Raw genomic sequence first — 19,638 nt, 5'->3', positions numbered from 1 at the left:
ATATACTTAAGCAAATTAGCATTCTTGTAGTGCGTAAGTCGTAATGAATAAGATCTGTTTTGTTTATCTATCTTAATGGATACGTGACATCTAGTAGTATGCTTCAACAGATTTTTGAGGCTGTGCTTGTAAGATGGCTTCTTAATATAAATACTGTAAGCTTACTTTCTGTTCTTGCAGTTCTCAGTGGCCTTTGTTCTAATGACTGTCCTCAGAAAATAACAGTAAGTATAACTGTGTCTTTATAATACTGTTTAGGTTTAAATAAGCTGGGGTCTAATTATGCTGACAAACGTTCACATACATAACTAGGACAGTTACTGACTAGAAGAATGTATGATCCAAAGATCGACGGGCCAAGTGGTGCATGTTTGAGACTGTCTGTCTTCAGTTGTCTCCATTGACTGATTCTGCAGTGAGATTTGTTATGCAGCATCACAGGGGCTGGGTTATGTCAGGTACAAGAAAAACGTGTAATACTGCTGGATACCTAATCCATGAAATGTGCCACGTCTTGATCAGGACAGTCATAAAGGTCAGGTAAAACACTGTGGGACAAATTCAGCTCTTGGGTGCTAGGTTGCAATTTCTGGGCTAAAGTCAGGTACATGGGTACAAGGAAGGAGGAGGAAGAAAGAGAAAGAAATGTACTTGGTTTTGATGGTTCTGCAGATTAGCTACATGTAGATGTCTTAATTCTATTTCAAATCTTTTAATAATCTCCAGAGACCCTGAAAGCCACCTGTTTTCTGTTAACTTTCAATTAGCAAATGACAGTATTCACAGAGAGAGGCCTGAAAGGGGAACTCGGGAATCAAAGTTATTTTTGCAGAGCTGAATTGCAAAAGCTGTGAACTTAAAATTTAGTTTGAAAACTAAAAAACAACCTGCTTCGAAAGAAACCATCCTTTTCTTCAAGCCTATTTTAAGACATCAGATTAATTTCTGATAAAAGATATTAAGAAGTTTTTGGTAGTATTATTAGCTTAATTACCAAGATGAGGAGAAGGTTTAGAAAGCAGATGTTAAACAGATGTTGAATACTTGATAGTCAAGATTATTTCAATGATACTATTTCAAAGTACTATTGCCTTCACTGTAAAAAAAAGAAAAGAAGAAAAGAAAAAAAACCCAACAAACTAACATACAAAACTTAGTGTCATGAGGTGTATTATGTCAGAATACAAATACTTGGCCAAGACAATAATAACGCACATTTTACCATCAAAGAAGGTTCATCTTTCACAGTTCTGCATTAACATCATCTTTTCTGTCTCCTTATGCTTCACTCTGGCCAATTACTGTTTTCCAAGATTTGATACTGGCTTTCATCATCATTACTTATTTCTTACGGTTTACAACTTACTATTTTTTGAGGCATGATGCAAAACATTCATCATCTCTTCTTCAGTGAACTTTCTGCATCTCATCTGAAAGGACTTTTTACTGAACTCGATGTCATAATATCGGCTTGAATTCACTGTTTGACGAGAAAGAAAAAAGAAAAATGCCTTATTTAAAATCTTCTCTTGTAGCTGTTCCCTGTTCCTCCCTTAACAGATAATTCCCCCCCCACATATGCTCCTCCTATTCTCACGTAGCTACATGACACGGTTCATCACTCAGTAATCCACAACTCCCTTTGATTTTCCTTCCTTTTTTTTTTTACCCCCATAACTGTACTTTGATGTTTAAGCACATCTTCTGTGAAAATAATTTATTTAAAATAGATATTGGTACCTGAAAATTAACTGTTCAGCTGTTTTAATTAAATAAAACATTGCTGAATATTGATAATAATTTTGAATTTCTATTCTATTTTCAGATTAAGAAACTCCATCAGAATGGAGCATTCTCAGAAAAATCTTGAATGAGTCCTCTTGTTTTTTTGGTTTGTTTTTTTTTTCAGAACATGCAGTTACAATTTGAGGTTTTAGATTTTTAATATATTTAAAGCTCTGTAGGAAATATTCAACCTTTTGCCGTAGGACTGAATAGCTTTGCTTTCTTCATGAGAAACAGAATGGTACTTAGACAACTGATTAGCCTTATTTTGAAAATGAATTTCCATGTATTGCTATGGGCAGCGTAAGAGCAAGACTTCAAAATAATCTATCCTGCAGAAATCATTAATCTGTAAAAGTTTGTCTTTGCTTTCATATTTTTATTATCAGAGCTTTGTCTGTTCCTAAAGTTTTGCCTGCTTCTTTTCCCTCCCCTCTCACTTTTAGCCTTTTGGTGTTAATCAGCCTGGTCCTTACATCATGTATACAACTGTTGATGCAAATGGATACTTGAAAAATGGGTCAGGTAAGACAATCTCTTAAGAATAGACATTGCTAACTAATGACAATAATCTAAGGAAAGAGATGTGGGCGTTTTGGGTCCTAAATCAGTGTTAATGCTCTCACTCTGAGCACTGTGCTCAGAACTGTTTATTCTACCCTAGGAAATACAGAGAAATAACATGACGTTAAATGTGTGCCAGATAGCTGCAAATATTCTGATACTCTGTAGTACTTCTGCATTCATACATGCTTAAAGTTGGGCTTGAAATTATAAGGCTACGTTTTTGTTCAAGCTAGTAATTACTGCCCATATATGAACATGCAGAGTATTTTTTTCTAACTGTACAAGTTCAGTTTTACAAACTAATCCTCTAGTTTTGCTCTTGGCATCATTGCTCTGAAAGGTTTCTTCATAAGCTAAATCTAAGAGCTTACTTAGTTAGGAACACTTAAAGCACCACAGTAAATCTAGAGATGTGTAGTTAATCTAAGAGGAGAGCACAGTGCATCAGGCCATGTCCTTAGGCAGGCAGTGCTGCTGGGTAACAGCTAGCATATCATTATTGGCAGTTGCCAAGATGACGGCTGGCAAACTTTGTCAGTGCCGAGTCACTGTAGAGCCTCTCTTGTTAACCATACAAAAAAAAATACTGGCAAAGGTTTGTACAAGATCTCTCTCTTTTTCCCTGGATTCCTGTGGATGTGAAACTTACTTCAGTATGCTGTCTTTTTGGTTATTTGTAGTCCTAAATAACTTGAATGCACTAGCCTACTGAAGCGAAGCATAATTGAAGAATATGTGCTGCAAATAAAACTACCGGTTCTGTAAAATTCAACAGTTAAGTAGAAAACAAAATTCCATGTGAGAAAAAACTCTTTTAAGTAGAGATCAACAGCTATTTATAATGTTTTGACCTCTGACTGGCCGTTTGGTCAGTGTACAGTTGGAATTAGCCATAGCTTGAAATGTTCCTGCCCAAGCAGTGGGAAAGGAGTACAGCAGGGAAAAAAAAAGAAAAGAAAAAAAAGCTTAGTGTACTCTGGAGAAGTTATGAAGAAACAGAAGAGAAGTCTGAAAGATGTTGCACGTTCCAGGCAGGAAGTAGGCCTGCTTGTGGGAGGGTGCAGGATTTCTCACCATGCAAATCCAGACGTGTTTTGTTTCACACTTTGCCTTGGTTTTGAAGGCAATTTAATTAAAGACAGGTTTTTAGAGATTGATACTGTGTTGTCCAGTGTACTTTAATGCTCACTGGTGTACCTTTTCTGCTCTGTACTTTTTAATGACTGAATATCTTGTTTTGAGTAATTTTGCTTCCATTTTGCATATTGACTGTAGACTTTGTGAGTGAGTTCTGTGGAGTATACTAAGAATGCTAAGAATACTACATAAGAATACTGTTGAAGATGAGCAATTTTATTGTACCTATCCCTTTCTTCAAAGACTTAAGTGCTTGCTTTTCAACACAGCAAAACTGCAAACAGCTTGTAATTATCTTCATATCTTAATAAAAACTCTTCTTTCTTTCCACAAATTTGTTTAATAAAAATTAATCTCTTCTTTCTGCTGTTATCTAAGCTACTTGCAGTTGACTGCTGCACCTCTACTCTTCAGGGCTATCTTCTGAGAATATGGATATCAGGTATCAAATAAAGCTGCTTTTGACAGCTGTTGGTAGAGTTGCTGGAAACTACTGTAATTTCTAGATTACAGAATTTCTTTCCAGCCTGCCAGTAGAAGTTAGTTTGGTGCATTCTTTGAATGAACATGCATCTAAATGAAGAGGTCAGTGAGTTTAAGGAAGTGTACTGTATTTATTCCTCCAGGCTCCCTTGTACTTAATGTGCCTGCCTAAATTTAGTACACCTGCTGAAGGAAAAAACAGCTTCATAATCCCTTTGGCCATGTGTATTTTCAGTAGATATCTATGCACAATCGTATTATCAGAAGTACAGATAGCAACAAAAAAGACTTTTTTGCATAAATAAAGAAATGCATTAGTGGCACCATCAAACTGATCTTTTCTTCATTAGCGAAGAGCTACAAAATGACTATAAATCAAATCAGCTATAACACAATCTCTGCTGAGATCTAATTATACTCATCTAGATGCAACGTTCATGTAGTCAGAGCAGTTTTTCATTCTGTTTATTTGTACTTAAAACTATCTCAGACTTAGAAGTCTGATATTTCAAGTGAAGTCATACTATACATTTATAAGACTGCATCTAACAGCTAGTAGAATCTATATTATCCAATTCCTTAAAGCACTTTCTATTTGGGATACCAGAAATTGTAACTGTAGAGGATTAGAGGTTGGCAGACCTGGATGGTTGATCACAGAAACTCACGGTTGGAAAAGACCTACAGGATCATCCAGTATGCTGCTTTTTAAAATAAACTTAATTTGTATAAATCAAGATAGTTTAAATAAGTTCATTTGAAACTTATCTTAAGGAAACAGAGAATTACAAGTTTAGATGGGATTGGTTTGTGTGCACTCATTATTTCAGCAATCTTATAAGCCAGTGGGAAAATAAAGATGTTCCAACTACTGACCTCTGTGTCATAGAAGAATGCTACTAACTTACAAATTCCCTGTATCTGCAGGGGAATGAAGCTGATTTAAAATTCGGACCTATTTTACGTGTCATTTTCGTAATCTTGGGGAGTTGGTGATGTTGGTTGTTTTTATTTGTTTTCTGATCTCTTTTTTAAAATGATTGTCCTAGGGTTTGGTAGTTCTTTTCAGGAGGGTTGATTTAGGAATGCAAAGTTCAATTTATTTACAGTTTACTATGGGAAATATCTATCAAATATGATTTCATACTGCTATAGTACTCTCACTCTTCACTACTACTATATTTGCAATAATAAAAACCTAACAGAGCCCAATCATGATTATTTCCTTTTCTGTTCTGACATGAAATAACAGTAATGAATTCCAAGTGCATTTATGACCCTCACAGTACTGCTAGAGGGAATTTTGTAATACTCTTTGATCAACTTCTCAGCTGTAATGTGTTAATAGATTTTTTTGAATCTGTGTAATTCCTGCAAGTACTTCTCAGTCACATTTTCTGAACCTATTATATTAAGTTTTTAGCTAAAGTTTCTTCTTTCTTAAGTCCTACTTGTAAAATTCAGTACATGTACTTGTAACTGGAATTATTGGCCTACAGGTTATTATTTTGATATGCATTGTGTTACAGCCAAATCATATTCTATCTGACTGCCAAGGAAAACCACAAGCGACGCTTTCATATATATGTATTGGCTGACAGTACCAAACCCAGATGGCATTTTTGGGCCATGTATAAACCTAAGAAACGTCTTTTCCACATTGAGCTTTGAAAGTATGGCATCTGTATAACATCTTAAAACTAATTTTTATCAACTTATTTCCATTTTTTTAATATAATACATATCCATAGCTATATCCAAAGCTTTTAATTTTATGAAACCAATAATGAAAGAATCTTATAGTTTATAATTACCTTTTCTGTATATCTATATATACCAGTATATATTCTATGTGTCTATATAATCTCTTTCCAAAAAAGTAATATGTAACAATGTCGTTCTTTTTCTAATGAAAAGAACATTCCACGTTCAGTTTGTTTTCCTGTCACTGTTGTTATTTGCTGTCTTTACCAGAAGTTTTACCAGTTATTGGTTGGACCATCTGAAACCAAACTAAAGAAGAAGAATGGTGGACATTTCTATTTCTGATGTTCCTAATTCTGCAGGTCTTTAGTTGTGAAATACAGTATCTTTTATGAATGCAATATTCATGCAAGCAGTAGAATAACAAGGCACATACGGCTGTCCTTATCAAATTCATTTTGAAGTTCTTTGATCTGCCAAGTCTTAACTACAGTAAATTTGCATAATTGAGAGGGTTTTTTAAAACGTTGTTAGAATTATTCTCTCTACTGTTAACATTCCAGTATGTTGTTAAAAGATAGCAGAATAATAATTAGCGTGTGTTCAGTGCTTTTTACTTCTATACTCCTCAATTTGCCTGTAATCTTACAACAAGAAATATTGTTAAATTAACTAAAAGGAATAGCAATTGCCAAAATGAGCATAAGTATTGGGTCTTACATCTTCTGTGAACATCTCCACAGACCTTCTCTGAGAAGCAATTCAGGTGCAACAGCTTTTTATATTGAATGCATTTTATGATCAGATCAGGTTCTGGTGTAAATCTGGGAGAGGTGGGTAAACTAATTTCAGCCATGTCTTCTGATCCTGCAACCTGCCTTTTCCCTTTCTTTTTCTCTTGGAGTTTCTATTTTTCAGGAGTCTCAGCTCCACATCTGTATTTCCAGGTTTTTATTTGCTTCCAAGGATCTTATAATATTGTTCTGAGAGAGTTTTTCAGCTGAATCCTTCAACCAGGAGTACCTGGAGTAAGCTAGAATACAATAGCAGAACTTGAGCATAGAGTAAATTAAAGCTATTTCTGTGGCATGGTGGAGGTGCGTGAGCTGAATCTATTTACTAACAGTTCTACCATGGCTAAACTTAAAATGTGACATTTTTGCCAGCTGTTGTACTTTGCAAATAATGACCTTTTGTGTTTTCTTGAAAAGACTACTTACTCAACAAGTTTGATTCTATTTATTTTGTTATCAACTGAGTTTCTTAGAATTAATATCCTTGTGGGCTCAAAATAATGTAAATTGGAACAGATACTTTATATAGAGCAGCTGGTTAATTTACTGAAGTATTTTGAGAAACTGCACAAGGACAATTTCATGCTGTAGCACCAGCACAAGAAGCATTTTACATCTGTTATTAGGTAGTTGCAAAGGCTGAACAGCTCTGTAGAAACATCATACCATGAACACCAAGCTACCTTTAGCTATCACCTTCTTTTTATTCAGTTTTCTCTCTGCTACCTTTTCACTACACTCCAATTTTTCTGTCTTCCTGCTTTTTCTCCCTCTGCCATGCAACATCTGAGCCCTCAAATACCTTCACTTTCTCTCCTTTGTAGGCGAGAAGCCTTGAAGCGTGTCTGTCTGCTGCTTTGCACTGACAGATAGGACTGGCAGCTCTGCACGTCCATAACCTGAGCAGGACTTGGCTGACTCCTTGGCATGCTGACTAGGCAGACAGCTGAGGGAAAATAGAGCTCTCTGTAGATATTTTTGTGATAAGGGCACCTCTGGCAGAGAGGGCCTGTTATGAAAAGCTTTTTGAGATGTTTTTTGATGTATGTAGCAAGTACCAAACACGGCGGGAGCGTCAAGTTGATACGTACTTGTCTGCAAGTTGATACTGCAGTTGATACTGTTTTGTCTGCAGCTTCTGCCATGGACTTCATAATTTTCTCTCTTGAAGTTAAAATAGATGTATATCTGATTTTATACTTAATATGGGTTATTGTTGCAGTTTGTATCTACCAAAAATTTTATGACTGCGGCCAAGAGCCACAGAACAGTAAATTTTTTGTGTTTACTCACAGATGAATATTCATGACTATCCGTTATATTATCCCGTGAACACCTTCATTGGGTTGCTTATATGGATCAAGTTGTAATTTGCTTAAGCAGCTGCCTGAAGTTCTGTGCTCTGATAAATACTGCATCTCATTTTAGAGCTCTGGTTTTGTTTTAAGCTTCCCATGACAGAAGGAAGGATAAGTCCTGGATAAGTCCTGCCTTCCTGGCTTAGTGAAATCTGTTTACTCTTTGTTGTTGCATTATGTTCTCATGTGTGTTCACCTCACATCCAATTTAGTTAAACAGCATGACTAGCAGTTTTCATAGTAGTCTATTACAGTGTAAACACTGAGGAATATCCCAGATAAAAGCAAACAAAGCTTTATATCAGTAGATACTTGACATTGTAGAATTCATTATATAGAATTCTACTATATAGAAAATGGTATAGATGGAAGAACCTTGAGTCATTTAATAATTGAATATCTGAATTCTGTTAGGAGATATTTTGGTTGCTACAGGTGGAGGTGACTGTAGTATGTTTTTCTATGTAACTTTTTGTATAGAAACCTTTCTTGAACTCTTAATATTGCATGCAATACTATCAAACTTTAAATATTCAGGCATTATAAATAAGACAACTTTACTTGTGCAAAGGGTTTGAATATCAAAAACATGGTCATATAATTTTTGCTTTTCTTAAAAGGTTGGTTATTCTGCCTTTACTCTGTAAATTTTGTGGTGAAATTTGTTATTAATGAAGACATGTTCCAGTATAATTGGATCATTGGTGCATGGGCTGGCGGAAGTATCGCAGATGTTAGCAGCACCGAAGGCATCTAAGTTGCAATTACACAAATTCAGTCCACTTCCATGCTTTCTCTGGAACTCCAGGAAAAAAAGAATACTGTAGAAAAAGGCAAGAGATAAAGTTGTGCTGTGCTTATCTAGGATTTCCTTAGCAAACACCCAAGTCACAAGAAGGAAATACCCTCAGCGCTTCAGAAGCTCAGGTTGCCATTCTGCGTATCACTACCAAAAAAGGAGCTCTTACTCCACTGTATTTCTTTGTTCTCTCATCAGTGGGCTGTAACTCCAAATGCAGTAATAAGGGAACGAAACTAAAGCTTTCAATGAGAGCTGAGGAAATTCAGTTTTCCAACTCTTTGAAAGCTTTCCAGTTCTGTCAGAAAAGATGTTTGCTGCAATAAAGTGTTTGGTTGGGGTTGTTTTTTTTTTGTTTTTTTGGTTTTTGTTTCTGTTTTTCACCAGAAAAGCCACCTAAATTTTTAAGGGGTAAAAAGAATGTATGCCTGAAACTAAGCAACTCTTTGTTACAGTTTTGTAAGACGTGCATGGTTGGGTTTTTTTTAACGAGTTAATACATCACAAATACTATTCATAGTATTCACGGTTACTATTTATGTACATACATATATAACAGCGTTTGACAAATACACCATTTCTCCAATTAGAGGAAAACATAGCAACAGGAAGAAACAGTGTAATATTTTCTTGTATGAAAATATATTTGGCTATTCAGTCCTCTAATAGATCAAATCTGGGGGGCTTTTGAAAGCCTAAATATTTTTACTGTATTTTAAATTAATCTGAATGGCTTTAATAATTTGGATCTGCAAGTGAAGCTTTGTAATTAAAGTTTAATAATTAAAAAAGAGAGAAAGACTGCAGGTCTGAAATGGAGGCTTCCATTAATTGGCAGGTTTTTTTTAGCACTCATATATTCTGCTCTGTATTTCCTCAAAATTTGTTTAAACTGATTGAAAAACATCAGCATTGTGCACCTAGCTGTGTAGGTTCAACTAAGCTGGTTCGGATGTCCTGCTTCACACATAATCAGTTCTGTTTTAAAAAAAAAAACAAAACAGCATTGCATCTACATGTAAATGCAATCACCTTCCATTAATAAAGTTCAATTGGTTTCATTTTAGCAGTTATGCTGCTTAGGTGAAGTCACCCTGAAGTAAGCTGTTGAGGACATTCAGGAAGTTTATGTCAGCATAATGGAAATAGAAGGAATACGTCTTCATTCAGATATAACAGAACAAGTTCTGTATGTGTTACAGACAACACATAATTCAGTGTTCAGACAAGACTTTCAAAAGGTTAATGGTATGGATTGCTTCAAATTTTATATGCCAGACTTTGAAAATAAGGAGATAGATATGGAGATGATCAGAGCAATTTTTCAATATCAAACTGCAAGAATTTTGTGAGGTTTGGCTGCCTAACATCGTGAACTTTTTCATAAAAATTCAGGCTGACAGGCTGAAACCACTGAAAACCGTATCTGAAAATGGTGTTTTCTTACTCCAAGCTTTTTGAAGCAATGAACTTACTGACTTTCAATTTAGAACCGAAACATTTATGACAACGCCATATTCTGAGTTCATAGCACATGGTATAACTGAGTGCTTCCAGATAGCTTGTTTTTTAAAAAAAAAAACATCTGCAAGAAAAGACTGTGTGCGCTGTTAATAAGAAAATTTAGGTGTTGAAGTCTTTAAAGGAGAATTGATACACAGCATGTACAGGTGAAGGCTGCTTTGTGTCTTTTTTTTTTTTTAATAAAAGTCTTGTTTATAGTACCAGTTTTATTGGTCAAGTGAAGAAAACTGTGAAGCAACAACTCCTTTCTCCATCTTGCTTGCTTACACTTCAGAAGCTTAAAGAACAATCTTAATGTAAGCAGTAAATCTCACCCTTCTACTGAAGATTGAATGGTATTTTCAGATTTTCTTGGTATAAGTAGAAATCTGTCCACAATAATTTTACAACATAGCAAATATTAGAGTTGCAGTTTAAATTAAATTTGAAATATTTTCATAAGTAAATTAATTATTGGTAACTGCAAACTTCAGATGACTACTAATTAAACATAAAAATAAATTAAGCAATAAATTGCTAACAGTAGTCTGTCATTTTTTATTTTTAATTGTTGCTCGAGGTTTTTATGCTTCTCAGATAAACATTTGTCCTTTTTATTACTTTTTGCAGTTCTAACTGGAGCACTTACAGTAACTACCAAACCTTCATGGGAATTGATAGATGCAAGTGGAATAAAGCAAGAAATCATTTCAGTGATCTCCCATATTTATAGTCAGTCCACTTTAAAATAAACTAGAACCTTTTACTTGCCATCCTCCCAAGTCCTGCTTAGCTAATTTCTCTTCATTTTAAGGCAGGTTAACTAAAAGCATTTGTACTGTGTAGTGGGAAGCGTTTCTTTCTGACCTTTGCATATGATTTACTTACATCTTGAAGCATAAGATTTCATCATCCTTATCCAAGTAGGCATAAGAATCAGTATTAGAGGCCATGAAATTATTCAGTGCTTTTAAGAATTCTAATGCAGTATCTAACTCTCTAAACTCTTTAAAGGCTGACTGCACACACTGTATGACATTTTCCTTTATTTCCTTTAATTTAGTTGACATTCATTTCATTTGTATAATGAAAAAAAAAAAAAAAAAAGGAAGACCTAAGTTACAGTCTCCTTATAATCCTAAGTATTTCACTCAAAAGTCATTTGAAAAACCTTTCAATATGAAGTATCACACCTTGTCCTTCAGAAATCAGCATTACTGAGACAGCTTTTTAAAGAAAATCCTTTGTTGTGTTACAGCATGAAAGAGTATTGGATATTTTGTTTGTTTTTAAAACAAAGCCAAAGTTAATGAGAAAAATGTGGCATTAAAAAAATCCTGACACTGCTGTCATATTTAAAAACAACACCAGTAACAACAACAAAAACTGTCTGTTGAGCACGTCATTTGGTTTGCGGTGCTGGAGTATGCTTTAAACTTCTCAGTCTGTGAAGGGCTGAATTCACTGTGGTTTTTGAGATGCTGATATCATACCATGGCATCAGACCACTTGCTAAGAAGCCATCTAGGGAGTGAACAAAGAGTCCACAAAGGATCTGGATCAGTTTGCTGGACATTAAGATTACAAGGTTTTATTTAAATGAAGTAATTGGCCACCTTGAAATGGCATGTTAGTGAACTTGTAGGTAACTGCATGTTTCTGTTTTCCTACTGTCTTTTCTGGTGGGAAACAATGTTATTTTTACCATCTAGTCTCTCATTCAGTTCTTTATTATTACGCGCCCTGGATAGGATGTAACTTGCAACAGCTGTTATCCCATCGTCATTAAATCAAATTATGATGTGAGAATTTGTTTGTGAGCATTTTCTCTGCTGACTGTGTGACACAAGAAAAAACATTAATTGCTGATTACTATTAGCAAGAGTTAAAGTGAGCCTCTGGGCTTTTGAGTGGAGCAGTAAATGGGGATCCTTGCTGCCAGCCATGCCTAAATAAATATGAATAACTCATTTCACCTCAACTTGTAACAAATAGCAGTTTGACACATAAAAGGTGCTTGAAAGAATTCTCTTACCTAGAAATCTGAAGTATTTAAGAAACATTACAATTAAGTGCCCATTAACAGTTGGGAAATGTGGGACTGAGACATTAAAAATGTTAAAAATCACACTTCTATAATTGCCCCTGAAACGTGCTTGCATAGAAGGGTTTTTTCCAAAAGCTTATTTCTTATTTTCTAATTTCATTGCAGCTGGACAGCTGAGCCAGTCAGCACATTTTGCTCTCCAGTTGCCATACAATGTTCTGGGCTTGGGACGTAGTGCTAACTTCCTTGACCATTTGTATGTTGGAATTCCTCGTCCTTTAGGAGAAAAGGTGAGCTGAAATTCATGATTCTCAAGCTAATATTTCTGGTATTATCTTTCATAATAGAGAAAATGAATACGAAAATTGCTAATGACACTTATTTCATAAGTATGAATATCAAGGTAAATTTGAATACAGAAAAGGGTTTGCCAAAAAAAATACACTGATACCTTGCACATGTGGTTTTTAAGGTGGGTGTAAGCTCCAATGCCAACAATGAAACTAAAGGATAACTGAAGCTGTGCATAAGCATTAGTCATATGGTGCTTGTTTAAATGATAAATGTGTATTAGACCTGGTGGCCCAATTATTATGGTCTCAGCTGTAAGATTTCCCTGGGGCTGCTCTGGCTGGTCTGTAAACTCACACAATCCATTCTACCTCAGTGATGGCACCATGATCAATATGACAGGAGGTAGAGGTTACTGCATCGTCTAATCTTGAGGTGAAACATTAAAGGCTCCTGACTGTCCAGAGTCCTTAAAAAAATCTGATTATATTGCTTTAAAAAATGAGGTACTTGTATCAGTGTACCCATGATATTCTGGTTTAGATAATTGGTAAAATTCCTTTGTAAAACTGGTTCTTTTTTTCCTTGGCTGTTATGTTGTTGCGTTGTATCTGCGTTTTGAGCAGATACTGTGTTTCATGTCAACAGCACTTCTCTTGCTTTAGACTTTGTTGTTTTTAAAGTGCTTTGGAGCTTTCAGAATGAAAGACTTACATAAACATAAGGGAAAAAGTCACTTAAAAAAAAAAAGCAATCACTTCTGAGGTTTTCTTTTTTCCTTTTCCACATTTCAACAGAGAAAAGACTTCGCTTTTAAGTGTGGTGACTTGTTAGGAATTGACATAGCCTTTGTTTTACTTTCAGTCCATAAGGAAACAAGAATGGACAGCTATCATACCAAATTCCCAGCTTATAGTCATCCCATATCCTCATAATGTTCCTCGAAGGTAATTTCTTTATTCTGAATTGCACATCACAAAATTACATAATGCCTAATTTAAAATCTGTGTTCTTTTTTCTTCTCCTTTTTTCTTTTAAGTTGTGTAGAAAGTGGGTCTAAAAGCAATGAAGGAGAGGGACTCAGTTCTGGTACTGTTGTTGCCACTATGACTGGACAGAATATATTTGAGTATTTACATACAATTTTATGTAGTAACCATAAGCAGTTGAAATCTATTACCAGCTGAACTCCTGTAAATAATAACATATTTGCTGGGTTTACCAGCTTTTTTTTTTTGCTTTTTTTTTTGCTTTTTTTTTTACAAATTGTAAGCATGGTAATGATTGAAGCAAGCATTTTGGTTTCACCAAACATGCAATTTCTGCCCAGTTGTACATAAAAGCTTCAGTTTAGCCCTTCTGATCACGCTATCTATTGCCACAGGTATGAATATTTTCCCTTAAGTAAAGGTGAAGGAGTTACTTACATAAGCTTTTCAACATTGAATTCATTTGGAAATTAAAATGTTTGTCTCAGAAATGAAGCATGTTTCTGTCGTTGCTGTTAGAGAAAACATTGGTCGCATTACAGCTGCGTTTTGCCGCTTGATCTACTAGTGAGGTCAGCTGCATTTATCATGCAGGAATGATTCTGACATCAGTTTCAGCAGCTAATTTTACAGAGTACTACAGAACAAATAACAGTTGAGAAGTGATGTGCCACTTGAGTTACTAATTAACAACCACAGGAATAACATCTGGCAGATGGAGAACATTTAGTTGCAGTGTTAAGGTATTTAAAGGTATGCATTATGAAGAATTTTCTCAGTCATCCATAAGCTATTTCTGCTTTTTTTAGAGAGCAAGTTTATGGCCACTGAACTGTGGTGAATAGAATTCCAAAAGAATTAAGATTTCCTAAAAAACACTTCTTAATTTATAATTCCTTTTAATATAAATATGCAGTTTCCTGTGAGGACTTGGTACTGCCTCAGTATAAAGGATCATGCTGATAGCTTTCCCATGACAAGAAGTCTGAAGGATAAAAAGAGTGTTACTGAGCCTTGGAACCCCACAACATTCTAGGGATGCCTTCCAGAAGTCCTTCAAGTGCCTTGTTTCGTTGCTTTCCAGTATTTTTCTGCCATAGCCAACTGGTTCTGCTGCCTACAACTAGTATAAAAGTCAGTCTCTGAGGATGCTCATAGCATTCCTGGATAAATAAGCTCAATTTCAATGGCAATGCTTGAAAATAATTGTTATGCATTTCCAAGTAAACACCATTAAGCTCCAGTCTCCAAGTACAGCCACTGGGTTTTTATGGACCAGGCTGCTACTTATCTCAATACTAGCAAGTTATTTTGATCTTCGTAAGTGAAATGTTTTCTACTTCCTAATTAAGGGTATTAATATTTCCTTGGATTTTCCTCTTTTGTGCAGCTGGAGTGCCAAGCTGTATCTGACCCCGAGTAACATAGTGCTGCTAACAGCTATAGCCTTAATTGGTGTCTGTGTTTTTATCCTGGCAATAATTGGCATATTACACTGGCAAGAAAAGGTAAGTTTAATTAGCTGTATTTTTCTGTATTTTCTATGCTATTTAACATTTCCTTATATCTTATAGGCTTGTACATCTTTGAGCAGCTTTATATAATTTCTGACACAGACTGCATTAATTCCCTAAAGGTGTGGATTTGTCATTAATTTGGTATTTATTGCAAGCTTAAAAATTGGCATTGTTTCTACTTAAGCTTGAAGGCACTTGAAAAGGGAAATGAAGAAAGGATTGATAAGCTTTTGCCATTAAACTGTTATTGCCAACAAAATGAGAAGTTTTTGGTTCATATCTAAGCTTTCTACGTTGCAGTTTTTAGAAGTACAATATTAGAAAAAGGGAACATAAATTCAATTTACTTAGTTTGAGTTGCTGGTAATCTAAAAAAGAGGAAAAACATTTCTTTTTTCTGTAACTATCTTTGCTGATTGCATTCACATTAGCATTCAAGAGTGTATAGGGAGACAATTGTGTGCATATTGGCTGCTTTGCTCTATGTGTCTGAATTATACATGCAGTGTGTAGAAATCTATTGATTTGAAGAAGCATTTTGAAAGGGGCCTTTCATGTCACAAAAGAAATGCATTCCCATTTTTCTTAACTATGCAGTTCGCAATCATATCCAACTGGCAGGATTGCCAATAAATGCTACTGCATACCCAAACCATAATCTTAGCTGTCAAATACAATTACTGCACATTTTGACATGGTAGAACTGTTTGTTATTTTGTGCTTGTGAAAATAAAATGACCTTGTTAAACATTCAGATAGGCTTTGCGCATGCTTCGTATTTAAATGTTACTTGTCTGTCATTCTCCACTCTTCACAATGTTAAATATGGTCTCCAAATCACAGTGATGCTGGGAACGCAACACACACAGCAAGGAAATACAAATGTTGTGATGACTGCCCTTAACGTGTCCTAATGTACCAGGAAAGCATTACTAAGTGATAGCTTGGACTGTCACTGCCTGGCTTTAACTCTGTCTCCAATACGTCTAAAGCAACAGGAGTAAAAAAAAATGTTTGGTCTCTGTGTTGTGAAGGACTATGTATAATTCCATCTGGAGAAACTGAGATTCAACAACAATGTTTAAAGCTTTCTTTGCTAACAAAAATTTCTTTATTTCAATATAAAGAAGCACTCAACCTGGAGTGGGTGCTTTCTGAGCCATTTCAAGCCCCCTTCATTAAGCGTGTGTGAATAAAGTGGTGTTGGTCATGTGTTAAACTCCTTTGCAACAGCCTGCACCTTGCACAAAATAGGCACACATATTTGGTTAAATTGTGTATTTTTAGATCACTGTGTAAACAGTTGTTAATTCCTTTAATTTTCAAATGCCCTTCCCATTGATTTTTACCTTCCCAGTTTTAGAAAAAAGTGGTTGAGGTACAGAACAAGTGAAAGTCCTGACCAAGGCAGTATTGTGAGCCAGTGGCATGACTGGGACTGTTTTCTGCCTCTTCCAGTAATCCTTTCATGAGAATACTGTTCTGCCTCAATGCTGTTTTCCCTGCAGACTTCTAGAGTACCTATCACAAAGAAAGAAAGGGGAAATGCACTGGCAGCTGCAATCTCTCCTTTTTCCCCTGAGGATGTATCTGTATGTAAGCTGCCATGCTTTACTCAGCAGTTAAAAGAAAGCATGTACTTTGACCTCTGCAGATAAGGAGCAGCAGAAGTCCTTTGTCTGCAATAGTTCTTAGGCATTCAGCTGCCAGCCGTTATTGTGCTGTTTAAATAACTGTAGTATTTGGGGATACTATGTTGCTCTGGCATTCCTTAGACATTTTTGATCCATTACAAAAAAATGAATGGCTTTGAGTTATTAGTGTTTACTTTTGATACATCAGATAAAAGAGAAGCTGAGGAAGAATTGAAGCCGTTATTTCATCTTATAACAGTATAGTCTGCCACATTTCCTGTATTTTGATTCTTTTTAATTTGCTTTGTGAACTTGGGACTAGTCAGGTGAACACCAGGCATTGATGATAATCCTTGCTAGGGAAGTTTTGATGAGTTCATCACAATGTCAGTTACCGACAAATTTTGAAGTCGTATTTTTTTCATGAAGCAGACAAGAAATGGAGTGAAAATTGCTTTCTAAGTGAGCCTGCATAGCACTGTGGAATGTGACAAGCATTTTAATTTAGCAAAGTATGCCACTCCCCTTTTCCCACCCCATTTTTGACATTCAGAATACTACTGGCATTGATAAAGACCCTGCCAAAAAGCCAGGCAGATGTACCTTAAACCTCACTGACAGCCATGCTGCTGCCACAAAATGCCATAAAATGCAATAGTTAGATGACAGCTCGACTGCTGCCACAGAACGCAGTAAAATCCACAGTTAGCCCACTGGAATCACTGTCATACATAAACAGTGTGTGATGAGGAAATCTCTGGCCTTGAGCCAGAGCAGATGACGAACTTTAATGGCAGAACACATGCACTGCTTTCTACCAAAATCATCATGTATATGTATCAACTTGGGTACAAATCTGAATGCCCACACAACAGCATACTGTAAAGGCTTATCTTCATTTTACTCATTCACCAAAAAAAGCATTTACATTTGTTTTGCTGCATTTTCTTATACTGGGATTTATAGGGACTGTCTGTCATGAGAAAAACACCGGTTGCTCTAAAGGTTTGCTGTGCACTCCAAGCTCCTGAGAGAGGAGCTCTCCTCTTCTGTCACTGCTTTCAAACACAGGGGAGGCAGGGGGGAGAGCACGTGCTATAGCACCTTCCATGGGTTCTAGGTGCCGTTTCGCTGTGCGTCTCTTCTCCAAGCACAATCCAAGCTGCTCTTTCAGCAGATCAATGTGTGTTCCACATCAATAAGTGGGGAAATACATCCTCTCACATTTTCTGAACACAAAAACATGGAACAGTCCTCTTTTTTTTAGCCTACTTGGTGCTGTTAATTGTTAGTTGGACTGCTGTCTTTGTCTGAATTTGTATTTAACATTTCAATTTAAAAAATCTAATTTTAAGTGTAATGTAGATGACAACATTTACAGTTAATCCAAAGTGATTTTATCTTGTATTAGGCTAAATACGTACACACCAGGAACCGTCCTTCGGTTTTGAAATATTCCTCTCATAAAAGCATTATTAGAACAAGAGAAAATAATGGGTCATAAATGCTAAAACAGCTGAGTATTAACAGCAGAAGCCAATTTTGAGTCGATTATTGCTATTACAAACTGACATCATTTGAAAGCTAATTATTGAGGTTTTACTAAGCTTTTTGCCTTTTGTCAGATGAATGGCTTGGGAAAAAAAATGAACCGTTCTCTGACATTTGACAACACGTTTCTGTAACAGCATTGCTCTGAATCCCACAAACTGCTTTTATTTTATTTTTCAGAAAGCAGATGACAGAGAGAAGCGACAGGAAGCTCATCGGTTCCATTTTGATGCTATGTGACATGCCTTAATATTTATGGAGGAGCTGCTATTCGTTTGCTTAATTGAAATACTAAATTCTGATTTGTAAAATGATTACTATGGAAAATACTGCTGGTGTGCTATTTGTAAATGTTGCATTATTTGGTATTTATTTGGAACATATTAAAAATAGACCTGAATGTCTCTTAAGGCCTTCCAGAAAAAAACTAAAACAAAAACAAAAAAAGCCTGTATATAATAGCATTTGGTCTTTATTTAACAGAAGTGTACATTAATTTTTCATAGTAAAAGGGATAATTTTGCATGTACCGTTGTTTACATACCACCAGCTCTTTAGTAATATATTTGATAGAAAGCTGTGTAAATAAAGGTTAGTATTTTAGTGAGCAGAATACTTTGTACCACTGACATTGGTATTGTTATTTACACATTCCTGCAAAGTAAACTGCATTTCTGAAAATTAATCTTGAGCAATTTCTCAGATGATATAATCATTAATTGATTGCTTAACTGAAAGTATTCTGTATTTCTCATTGTTTAAGTTCATATGTGCAATTGCTAAAGAATTTGGGACTTGGGAAACTCAAAGAAACCTTCAGTGTTGATGGTAGTTCAGTACTTGTGGGATAGATGCGGTATTTATACGTTAGTTCTACAAAGATGATGGCACATTAAAAAGAACTGAAGTAATAAAATGTATCAGTGTGACACAAAGTGCTTTTGTAATTATACCATAACCTTAGGTCTTTTAGAAAGGCCTAACGACATGAAAATAACTTCTGTGGGTTCTGCTCTTATAAAAAGGGTGGGGGGCTTTGTATTTGGCTGGTGCTCAGGCTTTTTTAAAGACATGAGAAGAAGAATTCTGGAGGGGAAGGAGAATGAGGATTGACGCCCTAGAATTCATGATTAATGGATGAAATGTACAGAGATTAAATAGCATAGGACACTCAGAGTAAGCAGTGCCTAAATATCATGAGGCTGTAATAACTACAGAAGCAGAAGGGCTCAATTCTATATAGATGGTGATAATGTTACCCTTGCTCGATATAATTTAATTCCTGACATAGTCTCTAAAAATAATCATGCTTGCATTTAATAGTTGTTCCTATATTCTCAGTGAGTTTACATGATTTATTGTACATTTAAAGCTGTCAGCTGGCATTCCTAATAAATCCCATTTGATATATAGAATACACTTTATCATCAAACTAAAAAGTGTTGTTCTTACAGGCAGTCACCTCAGTAGAGATAGTGG

General features: G+C 35.6%; 1 protein-coding gene across 2 annotated transcripts in view; it reads left to right on the top strand.

Annotated features, from left to right (window-relative positions):
- Positions 1-19,094, top strand: part of ITFG1 (integrin alpha FG-GAP repeat containing 1) — a 69,418-nt gene extending 50,324 nt beyond the window's left edge. For both annotated transcript variants that reach the window (XM_048958756.1, XM_048958757.1), the window contains exons 13-18: positions 181-224; positions 2,232-2,310; positions 12,343-12,467; positions 13,333-13,415; positions 14,848-14,965; positions 18,340-19,094. In XM_048958756.1, the coding sequence (XP_048814713.1) occupies positions 181-224; positions 2,232-2,310; positions 12,343-12,467; positions 13,333-13,415; positions 14,848-14,965; positions 18,340-18,399 (509 nt within the window). In that variant the 3' untranslated portion in view covers positions 18,400-19,094. The remainder of the gene's footprint in view (positions 1-180; positions 225-2,231; positions 2,311-12,342; positions 12,468-13,332; positions 13,416-14,847; positions 14,966-18,339) is intronic.
- Positions 19,095-19,638: the final 544 nt, after the last annotated feature.

Source organism: Lagopus muta, chromosome 12 (genome assembly GCF_023343835.1).
Source record: "Lagopus muta isolate bLagMut1 chromosome 12, bLagMut1 primary, whole genome shotgun sequence".
Classification (NCBI taxonomy): Eukaryota; Metazoa; Chordata; class Aves; order Galliformes; family Phasianidae; genus Lagopus; species Lagopus muta.
This window is presented reverse-complemented; position numbering and strand designations above follow the sequence as displayed.